Raw genomic sequence first — 15,608 nt, forward strand, 5'->3', positions numbered from 1 at the left:
TAAAAATTTGCTATAAACAGAAATGAATTTACATTACTTACTAATAATAAAAGGATTAAGAAGAGCTCAGCTTAAAAAACTCTAAAAAAAGAAAAAAACAGTATTTTCTAACTTTAAAAATTATATGTAAGAAAATCAAAGGGTAGTTCAAACTTTCATCAAAATACCTAGTATAACATTTCACTTACCACTTTCCTCAACAGATTCGAAAGACTCTAACTGGCGCCTGAAAAGCTGTGTATGACCAATAGTACTAGTCTTCAATTTCTCTGAAGAAACATGTGATGCCGTTAAATCGGACATTGAATGAGCTGAAGAGAGTCGCTGAGGTCCCAAAAGAAAAGGCTTTTTTGGTTTGGATTTCATCTGTATTTCACCACTTGAAAGTTCAGTGTTAGCATCAGGTACATGAGTACTTGGAATGATTGCTGAAGACGTATCAGAAAACGTCCCATCATTCTTTCTACCTTTCATTTTATCTTTCAGTTTTGCAAAAGGAGATCGTGTTTTGTCCTTCATTGACAGATCAAACATACTGGCTGTCATATTATTCCTCATAAACTGAATGTTGACCTTTATTTCTCCTCTGTCTTTGGCTCTTTTACCTTGTTTCGATTCTAACCTAAACCACCTTAAAAAGAAGGAAAAAATGGGCTGTATTAGGCATTTAAGCTATGTTATTTCCTATTTTTTTTTTGTCATTCATTATTTGTATAAATTCATAACACAGAATACTCAAAAAAATTTTCAATCATACAAGCTATCTTTGAACCCCAAGACTTAAAGTTAATAGAGTGCTGTGAAAACTACAAAATATACCTTCCAAAGATTGTATATTTTAAATTTCCTTTAAATACATAGAACTTTTTATAGTACCCGTCTCCTATCCTGCCCCAACTCAAACATGGGTAGCCATGTCTACAAGTAACTTCTCCTGATATTTTAAAGTGCAATACCTTTCCTTAATTTCTGAAGAAAAAAAAAATTAAGGGAGAATAGCAATTCTTTCCAAAACAAATACATGTATCAAGGTAATCTATATTAAAACATTCCACATAAAGAGAATAACATAAAAGGATTTAAAAACTAAACACAAAACACATAGTATGGTATATTTTCTTTTCATTAGACAGAAATTCTAAAATTTCACATATATAAGTGGCTATTTTCATGTTTAAACACAGAGTAATAACATTTATCAAATTTAGTTATACTAATATACTATATTTCTAGATTTATCCATTTTCATAGAGGTTATATGACTATTTCTGTGCTATGACTTAAGCTAGCTGAATAGGCCTCAACATTTAAGTGACCTTTTCTTTTATGATTTTAAAACCACTCACCTTTAAAATTCTTATCAGTAATAGCTAACATGTTTCCATGTGTGATAAGCATTGCTAATGGCCTAAGTAAATTTTCTTGACATTGAAAAATATTGAAGGAGGGAATCTGAAAGCACTCGCCAATAAAAATTCTTTTTGAGTTAGGCAATTTACCATGACAAATAATGATCAAGTTCTCTGGAAAATGAGCCTCCCAAAGTCCTTCAGCACTAAAAATACTACTTGGGTACAATACGTACATTTAACTCACCCAAATGAGGAATAATATAGTAACTCTGGAGACCACTTGAAGATGTAATGTAATTTACTTATGCTACATTTTATATTCAGTTCCTAAATAAAAACTCAACAAAAAGCCTAAGATCTCTCCTTGGTCCCCAGCTCTCTCTTCATAGTCCATGTGATCTCATCAATTCCCATGGCTTCAATTATCACCTCTATACAGATGATGCCCAAATCTACATGAAGTGGAACCAGATAGAAAGATACAAACTTGGAATCAGGAAGACGAGTTTAAATTAGGCTTTAGACTGCATGACCCCTGGCAAATCACTGAACTTCTCCACCTCAGTTTCCTCAGGAGTAAAAAGCAGATAATAAGAGCACCTATCTTACAACGTTGTAAACTTAACGAAATGTCAAGTACTTGGTAAACCTTAAAATTGCTAGCTATTGCTACTACTATTATTTGGAGCTACAATCACACACCACCAACCAACTACTGACTGAACATCTTCACCTGGAAGTCACAAAAGTGACTCCAACTCTACAGATCCAAAACGCTTGTTTTATCTTTCTTTCCTTAACCCATCTCTTCACCTAACTTCGCTATTTCATGTGGAGAGGGTCACCATCAAACAACTGACCCAGCACTGCCATTTTGGAGCCACCTCTCATTCATCTCTCTCTCCCTCATTTCTTACCCAAAGTCAACCAGATGGGAAATCTTGTTAACTATACTTCCACATCTCATTTTCACTTTTCACTTACAAAGCCATTAGTTTGATTCTCTCTCATCATCGTTCACTTGGACTATTGCAAGTCTCCTAATTGGTCACCCTGCTTTTAGTCTCTTCACTGTTTAATCAATCCACTACACAGCTGCCACACTGAAATTCCTAAAGCACAGATCTGACCATATAACTCACCGTCTCACAAGAGTTTCAGTGATTCTACTATCTCTTGGATATAATACAAACTTCTTTCTTGGCCATTCAAGGGCTTTAACAATCTAACTCCAACCTTTATGTCTAAATATATTTCACATTTATCCCACTCACTCTGTTTCAACCAAATGTGTACAAGATTATCTATCTGTCACCTCCATGCTCCTGCACAAGCTGACTGATCTCCACACCTGGAATATTCTCCCTCCTATGTGCTTCTTGGAATCCCAACCTCCTTTCAAGTTTCAGCTCAGTTGACATCTCTCATATGAAGCCTTTCTTGAATACCCTCAAATTGTTAAGCCCTGCCCCCAACTTTATATTATCTGTATACATGCTGTTGGGGCTTTTTTTCCAATCCTCTCCACAATTACCCCCAACCCCAGTAAAAGTTATTGTAAGCTCTGTGATGGTGGGCCCTATTTGAGGGGGAAGGGAGCACTCTCAATGACCAAAACAATGTTCTATACACAAGAGGAGCTTAATTAATGTTTGCTGAATTGAGTTTTTATGAAATATATGAACTGAGCAAAATTCTGAGAAACCCGGTTACTAATAAGCTGTGATAAGATTACTGAAAAACAAAAGGTTAAATGCCTCCTGCTAGCATCCATGTGCTTCATACAATAGCATTCTAAAGTAGAAGTACTAAAAACTAATTTAAAATAGAGCCAAGTTTTGTATTTTCAGACATATCATTGCAACATACTACACACTTTTAAACTGAGGATGCAAGGCATAGTTTACTTGTTTCATTTATAGCATTTCTGACCATGAAAAATACTGCAATTTTCAGAATATCACTAGTTCTTCTTACAAAAGTAAACAGTCATAACACACTGCAAAAGAGCATTTACACTGGTACATGGTAAAGGCTTAATAAATGCTTGTTAACTGACTATGTTTAAATAACTCCTCTGAAAGTATGGATGTTGTATTTTATTATCAAGTGACACAAAAGTCTTTTATAAAGTCAAGTCCACAGATCAACATTTTATTAAGCACCTACCGAAAGGCAAGAAACATCCCTACTTTCAAGGAACTCTCTAATGGAGAAGACAATATGAAAACAAAACGTGTACAAACAAGACACATATATGATAAATTGGAGGTGATCAATAAAGGGAAGGTATTAGCGTGAAGGAGAATCATAGGCTTCCTGCAGAAGGTGGGATTATAGCTGGAATTAAAGGAAGCTAGGAAAGCCAAAGGTAAAAATGAGGCAGATGATTCCAGGGATAAGCAGTGAAAATCAGGGAATGGTGTGTTTTGCATGAGAAGGCCAGTGTCACTGGATCAAAGGACACACAGAGATGAGCAAGGTATAAGACGACCAGAATGTCAAACCTAAAAAGCTTTTTAGCTAAAAATGAATTAAGTGACTAAATTTTACATAGGTCACACATTCCGAATATGCCAGACATAAGCTACCACATTTACTATGCAACAGGTAAACAAATTCTTAGTTCTGTCTACTAGATAAGACAAGAGAGTTATGTCCATAATATGTAAAGCAGCCACATCTGAATAAAGTAGCTAAAATAGTAGAAGCCTAGAGTTAGATATTTAAATAACAAAAGGGCAAGCAAGGTGTGATATTCTCATGAATTTAAGTAATGACACAAAATCTCTGAAGACACATATTTACTTTTAGATTTTCTAATTGAAAGAGGATATACAAAAGCTTTGTTATTAATATATCCTTTGTTGATCTATATAGACATCATCTCTATTACAGGAAATTCAAACAAGACACATCTTAGAGTATAAGATTCCTGGTGGAAAATTGATATTACAATAATTCTGCAGGTGTCCACACATGACTCATTTATTCCAACAAATAAAGCCTAGAAGGCCAAAGTGTAAATAGAGCTAAAACGTATGGTTGTCCCAAGACCCTAGAATATGCTAGACTAAATACAATCTTCACTGTATCATACCAGTGATGAAAGTTACCAGTTCTTCCTCATAGCGGGGTGTAAGCACTGGAGTGTTAAATCATTACTTTTTAAATACATCTTTTTTAAACCCAACCAATCTAAAAGAATCTAAATACAAGTTCATTCTCCTCAGCTTCTCTATCTTCCCCCCTCCTTCCTTTCAGGTGACTCAATAGAAGTAAATGTGAAATAAAATGGTACACAAGTAATATGATTCAAGATGCTATAAAATGAGACAAAAAATTATTTTGAAATAAAAATTATAGTTCATTTTGGTAATCACATTCTCCTACTTTCATTGATTATTATAAGCTGAACAAGTTGGTTAAATGTCATTTACTGAGCTTGACTTTATACAGAAATTATTCAGTACATTCTACTAGTCTTTTTTGGGATATAACTCTTGAATATACCTCCAAGAACATGTACTACTATAGTTAGTTGTTTAGTATTTAGTATATTTTAGTTAAAGTCATGACTGCTTGAGCCATTTAGTTTTACAATGCTAATCTTATTCCACAAATGTCAGTCCCAAAGGAGACCAAATGAGAAAATGTCAATGGATGAGTGAAAATTCATCCATACCAGAAGATAGCTAACATGTATATACGCTTCAAAGGGTTTTATGTATATCACCTCACAGCACATGACCTAACAATGAGTAGAATCATCTTCATATATATTGAGACAGAAAAATATATAAAAACCAACCACTGAAACAACTAATCACTACTCTAATACTAGACCTCTAAGAAAACTTCTCTAAACCAGTAGTTATTATTTAATTATGGAAATAATATCCAGGATAGGTACCTATGGTACAGTAGTAAGAGGTCTAGATTTGGCATCAGAAGATGCCAAGATATATCAGTTCCATCACAAGGCAAGCCTACTGGATAAGATGACCAATGACAGAACATGATAAATGCCCTAAATATGATAATATTACTTTTATTATTAATATTAAAGAAACTTGCCAGATTTTCACAAAATAGAGCACAAAGGAGCCTTAAAAATCTTTCAAATCAATCCCTTCAACTTGCAGCTGAAGAACTGGTGACCCAGCCTTCTGTGCTTTTTCTAACATACTGCCCTTCGGAATTACCAAAGACAAACAACTATGTATCATCAAAGGCACTAAGACAAAAAGCAACCTACTAGCAATTTATCTCCACCTCTTTTGTTGTGAGGTTAAACGGTGTCTCAATTTGTTTAATTCTTAAAATCTAGAGACAGAGTTAGAGGCACTTAGGGTTAGCGTTTGTGGAAGGGCCATCGTTTACTTCCACTTTTTAAAAGTAAGCTTCAGGTCTCCAGTGCTATTATTCAGATAGACTGCTTTTATTGATTCCTTTCACAAGTGTCTAACGTTTAAGAAAATAACTTTTTTAATTAACATTAAACAATGCCAGCAATTAAGAACCAACAATGTTAAACAACTTGCATGAGGAATAAACAATCTAAAGTAAAAAAGAATTAACCTGTAGCACTAATCTGAAACAAATGGGCAAATCCAATGACATGAACTAGAAAATGGGAGATGATGGTGCTAAAATCTTTATGGAATTTAGGATATTAGAAAAAACAAAATGGAAAATGCAGCAACTACTGCCTTGTTAACACATTTATGGAACTATCAATTAACATTCATACTGAGAAACCTACCTTATAGATGATACATCACAAACAGCAATAAATTACAGAAAAAAGATAACCACATCAAATACCCATCAATTCAGAATATAACAATGGATAAATATACCCAGGTGTCACACTATTAAGCACAAGCAGAAAAACAACCAAAACGAGAAAGAAGAAAAAAGGGGGAAAGGAAAATAGAATCAAAGAATTTATACACAAAAAACCTTACATCAGTGAAGTCTTTTGACAAAAACATAATGACAATTTATAAGATGTAAGCACAAGTAATGTCACTTGATGCTGATACGCAATTTGGTTTAAACATGGTAGCCTTATACCTTGAAGTGACTGTTCTCTCTTGTAAATTAGCAAAGTTCTTTTTAACTGTCAACAATGATAATGATAGCTGACATTTCTATAGTACTTTAAGATTTATGAAGCCCTTTACATACATTATCTTAGTTGATCCCCACAACAACCTAATAAGCTAGGTTGTGAAAGCATTATTATCCACAGAAAAGGAAACTGAGGTTGAGGAAGGTAAAATTACTAGCCTACAGTCACATGGGCACTAAGTGGCAGAACCCTGCAAGATTCAAATCTAGATCTTATCATTCCAAGTCTGGAACTCCTTTGCCAACACACTCTTACTGATGTCAACTTCTTATCATCCTCTCCAAATTGTAGCAAAAAGATTTGTGGAGCGGATGTGGAATAAACTTTAAAGTTGGCTTTTATCAGCTCAATTTCCACATTTTATGAAATAGGAAATTAAGATGCAAGGAGGTACAGTGTCTTGCATAGGGTCAAATAAAAACTAAAAAGAAAAAAAAGTAGTCAATGAATCTTAATTCCCTTTGAACATTCTAAAGGATTTTTTTTCTGATAAATAATCCAGTTATCAACTACTTAAGTCACATTTATTGCAAGATATGTACTTACAATTATCAGGATGTAGAGGTCAAAGATATGGTTGGCATTTTAAATTTCTAGAATTAATCAAGTTATAAAACATCTCCAAAGCAGGAATATTCTTTGTGTAGAGGATCCCTTTGGCAGTCTAGTAAAGCCAGGGGATCCTTCTACACAATAGCATTTTAAATACGTAACAGTATAACAGACATCAGCTAATGTTAAAAGAGTGATCAGAATTTAAGTTCCCAGACCCTGAGTTTCTGCTCCAAAGCTTCAGGCAGGCTTGGATGAGAAGCACAAATAGGTACTTAACACAAACTATACAGTCTAGCAATTATCCTCACCAGATCAATAGTGTATCCACAAGCTAAAACATAAAACTTCATAATAAAAATATAAGTATACAAAGTCATTTCAGTGCTTTGATGTTGTTTTTATACTGCTATAACATGGAAGTCTTAATGAGGCCTTCAAGAGCCATTCTAGAGATATCATTTGTTTTCCCAGGCTTCCTGAAGATAAAATGAAGACATAGCATTCGGGGCTTAGTGGATTAATGCTGATTTTTTTTTTCATCTCTTGAGTCCTGGATTTAAACTCAATATGGCCTCAGTTCAATTTTTAGTGGGCACCAGTCCATGTTAGAAAAATCACCACACATGTGGGAACTATTCCCAAACAATTGGTGCTATTTGGTCATAAGTGGGAAAAAGATTGGCATTAAGGGTGCTACAGGCCAGAATGCAGGTGCACTGGCAGGGCTGCACAGAGAAGTTTTAAAAAGCTCATGCCTACATCATACCAAACTCTAGGGATTCCAACTACTATTATTTTCATGAGCATTAAACACACAATGTATTGCTGTAAAAAAGCAATAGATATTACATAACAGCATGCACAATTTTATTATTCTCTTATATTAAACATGGTTTTATTTTCTCAAGTCTCATGCCAGCACGTAGCCAGCCAGCCATTAAAAGTCAAAGACACAAAAGTACTCTCCAGGCCCATGTTTATATTATTCAGGTTCAGCCATTTTCTCTTCTTCCTCTTAAGGGGAAGAAAGTGCTGACTGGGGTCAGTGAAAAACAGAAGTTTATAGAATCCCATCCTTTATCGACCATAATGCAATTTGGAATAAATCAATCTGTAAATATTTCTCTTTAGTTCAGTATCAAAGAGAAAAAAAGCGTCACCCTGTAGTTTTTATGGGAATTCTAAATCAGCTGGTAGCCTTCATCACTCATATTGATTTTCCAAAAAACACTTGGGAATTGCTGACAAGGTTCAGCATTGTGCAGAATATTAAATGTCTTTTTTTGTAACACACCAGCGACTCAAGCCTGTCTTTTGCAAGGCCATATGTACAGCTGTGCTGGAAAGAGGAAGCTATTAAATATATTAAAAAACTAGAAATATTACCAATAATGACACTTCATCAAACAACCTGGTCCCCATTCATCCCCACAAAGCAAAAAACGTTAAGGATACAGAACATAAGAAAATCATTTTGGATACAATAACATTATAAGCCTAGTAATACTTTAAAGCAACAATTTTATTTCAAACAATACTAATCAATTTTATTTAATAGTCAACATACGAACACAAACTTTTTGCATGTAGACTGCCACTTTTTTGGATAAATGATACCACATAAAAAAAGATCCTGAATCAAGGAAAACTAGGTGCTATTTCAAACTAAGAATTTTTAAGTTTGCAGTTGGGTCAATTCATATTTAGAAAATGTATTCTTAAAAAAAGGTCAGAAATGCATGACCTATTAAATATTTGAAGATACAGTATAAAATCTGAAAATGAATGCAGTATAAGAAATTCAGTCATGACACTTGTAGTAGAAGCATGTTAAAAACATTATAAAGAGTCACTAAAGCAACATCAGATTATAATAAACAATTTTAACATACACATACATGTGATTTTATAAAAACTTAATTCCAATATGAAAAAGGCTCAATGGATAATAAAAGACTCTTTTTAAAAGGAAATGCAAAATGTATTTCATTACGCTACTAAAAGCACAGACACAAACAGCTTTAACTTTTTATCTTTTTCCTCATTTCCTTAGAACATTCTGACCTTATTTGAAAGTATTTACTATCATTTTTTACCTTACATTCCTGGCATTTGATATTACTAACACAAACCTTAGGTCAGGGTTTGGAGTATAAGTCTTTTCTAGAAGTTTTGAGGTAAACTCTACTTCAGTGTATATCTTTATAGCTCAAGTATGTGAAATCATGTCATTAGGTAAATTCACACCAGTCAAATGACTTTTTAAAAAGGAAATCTGACTGTGGTTATGAGGGAATTACTCACTCTCAAAACATTTTTCCAAGTTTGCAGACCTGTAATTCAACCTGAACTTCTTTCCTGAAGGTAACACTGACTATTTACTTATACTTAGGTAAAAAGTTGCATTAGGAAGTAACTGCCTACTTCTGGAAGGACTTTGCTTCATTTTGTTATTTTGTGTTGGGGTTTTGACTGATCTTCTTATTGTTAATTTTAAAAACAGGTTTCATGACTCAATACCCATATTAAGAAGGCCCTGTTTCCAATGAAGATGTTATTAAGCTGCTTCATCATAAAAACTGAATCAGTACTTCTAATCTTGAAGCACTTAATATGGTCCAAGTACATTAGCTTTGTGGAAGTCATTTTCAAGTAATATGCTGGCATGGATAGAATGAAAATATAAAAGAAAAGTTGTTAAAACAGTCAAGGTCAGAAATGAGACAAGTTTGTAAAGTGGAAATTCTAGACTTCCAAATGCTTTAAAACATACCAAGTAAGTTGTCTTGAGAAGGAGCAACAGTTGAAAGAGAAATAATGAAGACCTATTGTGCATGTAATCCCAAAATGTGAATAAGAAGTTCCAAGCTTTCTAAATTTAACTGTAATTATTAAAAACACTGCAGTGATGTCCTTGATATATTTAATATTAATAATATTATATCTTATACATATGTTATAACATAATTAAATTAATAATTAATATAAACACTGCACTAATGTGCTTGATAAAAGTTAATGTTAACTATTAGAATATTTTATATATAACATAATAATTATATTTAATATTATAAACACTGCACTAACGTGCTTGATAAAGTTAATGTTAAATATTAGCATTATATTTTACACATAATAATATAACATAATAATTATAATATTTAACATTATAAACACTGCACTAACGTGCTTGATAAAGTTAATGTTAAATATTAGTATATTTTATACATAATATAACACAATAATTATAATATTTAACATTATAAACACGTGCTTGATATATTTTTCCAGAGGCCACTAACCTTTCTAACTACCCCATTTCTTTCACTGACCAATTTTCAACATTATCATTACATACTTACCTAGCTTTAAAAGCTTAAAAGTGACTGCTTCTCACAAGTCACCTTAACCACAGCCCAAACAACTTCCTGTATTGAAAGTCATTACCAAAACCAAAGACTCGTAATGAATGCTCATTTTAAAGTGTAACCGAAATGACAGAACGGAGCCTCCAAGGCCTTCATTCACGTGACTGGGGGGGGGGGTCACACTTCACCCCCTCCAACACAAAGTGCTTTGTTTACACCATGAGAAGTATCTTAAGACCAGGAAAGGCCCGGCACGACTTACTCTGTTTTCCTCCTCCGCTTGTCCTCAAAGACGTCATTGAGGCTGATGGCCACCTGCCCCAAGAACTTATCCAGCCCCACCAGAGACCGGTGCATGACCACCAGGTGCAAGACGCACTTCTCGGGGCCGCCCTGCACCAGCAGCCCGGGCAGCTCGAAGGAAGCCTCCTCCTTCCAGACGGGCTCCAGGGTCTTCTCCGCCACGGAGGTGGAGTACTTCTCCTTGCCCAGCTGGATGATGGTGTACGTGTCATTGGTGCCACTTTTGCCTTTGGGCTTCAGATCTTTGGCTTGAAGCACGGTGACCTGCACGTGGGTGGGAAACCACTTCTGGGCTTGCTCGGACAACATCATTTTGTCTTTTATTTTGGGGGGGTCCCCGGGACGGCACGGAGGGAGACGCGAGCAGAGGTACAAATAACCGGAGTTCCCCGAGCCTCAGTCTCCGAGGAGGAGGGCACTCGCTCTCACGAGGAGCTCCAAGTTGCCCGATTTCTATTTACTTCCTGTCCGAAAAAAATAGCCCGCGTGCCTCGGGGTCCGACGAAGCGGCTGCCCCCCAGGCCCCCGCCCGCCGCCGCCGCCGCCTCTGGGGCCTGGCCAGGGGCTGGCATCCCCGGGCCGGCCCGGGGTCCGCCGCTCGCCCCTCGGCTACCCCCCCCCCACGAAGCTGGGAGGGATCAGGTTTTGGGGGGTAGTCGGGGCTCCCTATCGGCCCGGCCTCGGGAGCAGGGGAGGCCCGCTCGGGGCACCTGGCGCCCGGAGGGGCGGGGCGGGGCGCGGCGGGGAAGGGGAGCTCGCCGTGGGGCTCCCGGGGCTAGGTCTCCCTCCTCGGGCCAGGGCCGCCCCCGCCCGCCGCACCTGCTCGGGCCCCCGCCCCCGCCTCGCTCCCAGCTGGCGCTCAGGCGGGCCCGGGCCCCCAGCCCCCGGCTAATACGAACCCCCGGAGGCTCGGGCTCGGGCGGCTCCCCTGTCCCTCTTTCTCTCTCTCCTCCTCCTCCTCCTGCCCTCCTCTCGCCTGCTGCTCCTCCTCCTCCTCCTCTCCTCAGGAGCAGGGGCTGCCGAGCCGCGGCCCTCGCTTCTCGGTCACTTAAGGGGCTGGGCCGGTACGGACGCCGGCGGGACGTGAGAACAGGCCGGGGCTAAGGGGTCTTTTCAGGGCCCGGTAGCGCCCTTGGGCGGGCGAGCGGCCGGCGGCTGGGGCGACACTTCCGGTCTGGGCTTCTCCATGTTGGAACGTGACGGGGGGAGGGCGCGGCGACGGGGAGGTCAGGGGTCAAGCGCCTCCCTGGTTGCCATGGTATCCGTAGGCCGCCCAGGCCCGAGGCATGACTTTGAGGTGGGGAAGGTGGAAAAAGCAAGCAGCCTCTCTTTGGAATCCTAGAGTGGAGGGGATCTAAAAGACCATTTGGCCTGAAGGGTTTTTTTGTACAGATGGGGAAACTGAGGCCCCCCGGAGGCCCAAAGTTCGCCGTGCCCGGAGGCAGCTCCGACACCACGTGCTGCCGTAGGGCCCCATAGCCCCGCCCTTCACTGATACTGAATAGGAAACTGACATCCGAAGATAAGCACCTGACCTAGGGCACAGAGCTGGCTACGGTGGAACCAGGGCTACAGTCAAGGCAACCAGCATTTATTAAGCACCAACGGTGTGTCAGACGCTTTACTAAGCACTGGAGATATCTCAAAGAAAGGAAAAAAAACAACAGCCCCTGCTCTCAAGGAGCTCAGACTACTGGGGGGAAACTGCATGTCAACAACTGTACCAGGCATACAAGTCAGCACACCCGTTTTTCCCCACCAGCCTCCTAAGCAATGCATGCTGTCTTCCTCCACATTTTTTTTCACTAGATTGATCTACGAGGAAAGATTCTCTCAACGTTGGAGGCTCAGAGGAGAGCAAAAGATTAGACAATTCAACTCAGAAAACGTTAGTGTCTCACTTTGTAGAATGCATTGTGGGATACAAAGACAAAAATAAATTTTTTTGTAACTATTCCTTCCTCCAAGAAACTTACATTCTACCCGCATGAAACAGCATGGGCTCAAGTAAGCACAAATATGTATGAAGTAAATCCAAAGATTTCCAAACTTCCCACATCAAACCAACTACCTATAGAGAGAGATTGCCAAGCCCATTTCCCCTCCTCTCAGGAAGACAAAATGCGCACCCTAACAACAAGTATTTGTTGATCTAAATTGGCAAAAAGGATGGGTGATAAGACTTGAAGTTCAAATAATCCTGGTTGCCTATCTACTTGAAGCTCATAGTCTAATATTGACCTTATCAGGATTTTACTCCCAACTTTCCTGTATAATCTTAACTGGATTAAATGGAGTCAGAAGATGTAGATTCAAATTCTGATTGTGTTACTAACCTCTGTGACTTTGGAGAAATTACTTCATCTCCATAGACCTGGACTTTCCTAGTCAGTAAGAGAAAGGTATGACCAGATAACATCTAAATCTTACATACTAAACTACTCTCTAGTGATGGGATTTCAAGGTGGGCATTGTGGAAGACCCAGAGAGAGACAAATAAGACCTGGCCGGGATGATTTTAGGCATACATGAGTGACTGCCTGCTTTTCTTTTGTTTAGGATTAGGCCTCAGTAGAGGGAGTGTAGGAGTCTGGGTTTGGAAGTAGCTTGACCTAGCAGAAACAGCCTACTTTGTCACTCCCTTCAAGGAGCTTCCATTCTAATGGGGAGAGGGAGACCAAGTTGCTTGGAGGTGGGGAGCTGGGGAGTATGGTAATGATAATCCTGAGTACAACAAAAGTGTCTTTTTCTTCCCTACTAGACTGAAAGCTCCATAATTACAAGATGTGTGTCATATATCTTTGTGTCTCAGAGCATCTCGTTTGGATGTCATAAGCAATAAATATTTGTGAGTCCTTAGCTAACTCACACTTTGAAAACTTCATAGCTTAAGGTTTTATTCCTATGTTCAGGGAATATTCAAAGGCTCTCCATCTGACAACTTTTTTATGTCCTCAGATAAAATAATTTTAAATGACCCTTCCCTTTCCTTCCTTTCCAATAGCACCATGTTCACAGGCCCCTTCTATAGAACTGAATTGAACTGTAAGAAGCAAAGGGAAGTTGGGGGCATGTTAATTACATGAAATGTTTTATGTTTGCAAGTATGTGAAGTATATTTAGTGGAAAATACTTGAAGAGAGAGAAAATTATCCCTTTTATCACGGAAAAGAAGAGATGCTGTACTTACTTTGAGGAATAGCACGACAGAGATAAAAGACTATATACCAGGGACCTTGCCCATATCTTCCAGTCTTTCAAAGCTGTTGGGAGGTGAAGAATTTTGAGAACAGATTTCCCTCAAAGGTGTAGGGCATATCTACTATTTCTTTAGCACCCCTTACACACGGTACTTTTCTTGGTATTTTATATATAGTGGGAACTATGTCTTATTAAAGACTAGAAGGCAAATCAGTTTGTTGAGGTTATCAAACACCAGAGACCCACAACATAATCCCAGACTAAAGATAACTCAGAACAAAAGAACTGCGTTTTAAGTCATCCCCAAAGGTTTTACCTTAATGAATTAAAAAAAGAGGGAGAATATAATGCATTCAAGTAAGACAACATATTGTTGTTTCAAAGGTGGAACTTGGGGGTTACACGTGGAAAGTCAAATCAATACAAAGATCAATAATGTGAATTATAAGCACAAATCTGTTATCTGTGTCCTAGAGTGGGCAATTGTCAGTTATAAAGAAGTTGATTCCTAGAAATTTTTAAAAAGACCAGTGCAATGGTAGAATTTGTTTAAAAAAAAAAACCAGTTTGATAGCTAAAATCTGAAAACATCTTGTGAAGTTTTATTTTAATGAAAATTGCATAAACCTAAGTTGCATTCGTAAAAAATAATCTTTCAAGTAACTGTTAAGTGTTTTTTAATCGTAATAATGCATCAATAAAGAACAGTAATAATATCAAATGTTTCTGAAACAAACTGCTAGATAAACTTTATAAAATTATTATAAATATGTTTACAAATATATCACTTCACCCATCTTTGAAATAATGTATAGTCATATCTAGGGTCTAAGTTAGAAGCTGTTAAATGTAATAAATAACAAACTGAACACAATTTTATGCTGATGACAAAGGTGAGAGAACAGCCAGTCCTTTGAGTGAATTTCTGAGTGCTTTTCCCATATCACCTAAATTCCCTTTAAGGCTTTCCAAGTATTGACCAGAAGAAAAGCTACTTGAAATTGTCATTTTGTCAGATTCAGACCTTGACTCTAGACCCTGCAGGCCAATTAACAGCTTTTATTAAACACCTGCTGTGTCAGGAAATGTGCTCAGTGTCAGATAAACAAGACAAGATTGCATGTTCCTTGGTCTCAAGGAACTTACACTCCAATAAAGCTAATTAGACATATATACAGATAAATATGTTACAATTAACTACGAAAGAAGAATAAAAAGTACTAGGAAAGTTGTTCCTCCTTCATTCTGGAAGAGGACATCAGGAAGGTAGTGCTTTCACTTGCTTGCGAATTGAATTTAAGTGAGGCAGAGTTGCACAAAGTCACCAGCCTTGTTCTCTCCTCCAGAGTCATCAAAGTCCAGTGGCAAGACAGAAGTCAAGACAACTTTTGCTGGCCTTCAATAAGTACTTTTCCTTGGCTATCAAAGTTAGATGAGGAAGGAATCACTTCTTGATGGAAAGTTCAGGAAAGAGCTTCATGAAGGTAGTAGTATCTAAGCTTCTGCCTTGAAGAATGGCTTGAACATTGGCAGACTGAGATAGGAGAAAGGATCTCCCCAACAGGGAATAACACAGAGGGAATGTAAAGGGAGGAGACCATAGGAAAATCCAATTTGAGTGGAACGAAGAGTATGAAAAAAATTCTTCCTGATGATTAAGCTATGTAGGAAGGACTGGCTTCAGTACCCAGG

The 15,608-nt window shown here is 37.9% G+C and overlaps 1 protein-coding gene across 2 annotated transcripts in view; it reads right to left on the reverse strand.

The window, feature by feature from the left end:
- Window positions 1-13,327, reverse strand: part of RAB11FIP2 (RAB11 family interacting protein 2) — a 91,971-nt gene extending 78,644 nt beyond the window's left edge. For both annotated transcript variants that reach the window (XM_072623845.1, XM_072623839.1), the window contains exons 1-2: window positions 10,675-13,327; window positions 189-631 (exon numbers count right to left, since the gene is read on the reverse strand). In XM_072623845.1, the coding sequence (XP_072479946.1) occupies window positions 189-631; window positions 10,675-11,027 (796 nt within the window). In that variant the 5' untranslated portion in view covers window positions 11,028-13,327. The remainder of the gene's footprint in view (window positions 1-188; window positions 632-10,674) is intronic.
- Between the last annotated feature and the right edge of the window lie 2,281 nt (window positions 13,328-15,608).

Source organism: Notamacropus eugenii, chromosome 1, assembly GCF_028372415.1.
Source record: "Notamacropus eugenii isolate mMacEug1 chromosome 1, mMacEug1.pri_v2, whole genome shotgun sequence".
In the NCBI taxonomy this organism is placed as follows: Eukaryota; Metazoa; Chordata; class Mammalia; order Diprotodontia; family Macropodidae; genus Notamacropus; species Notamacropus eugenii.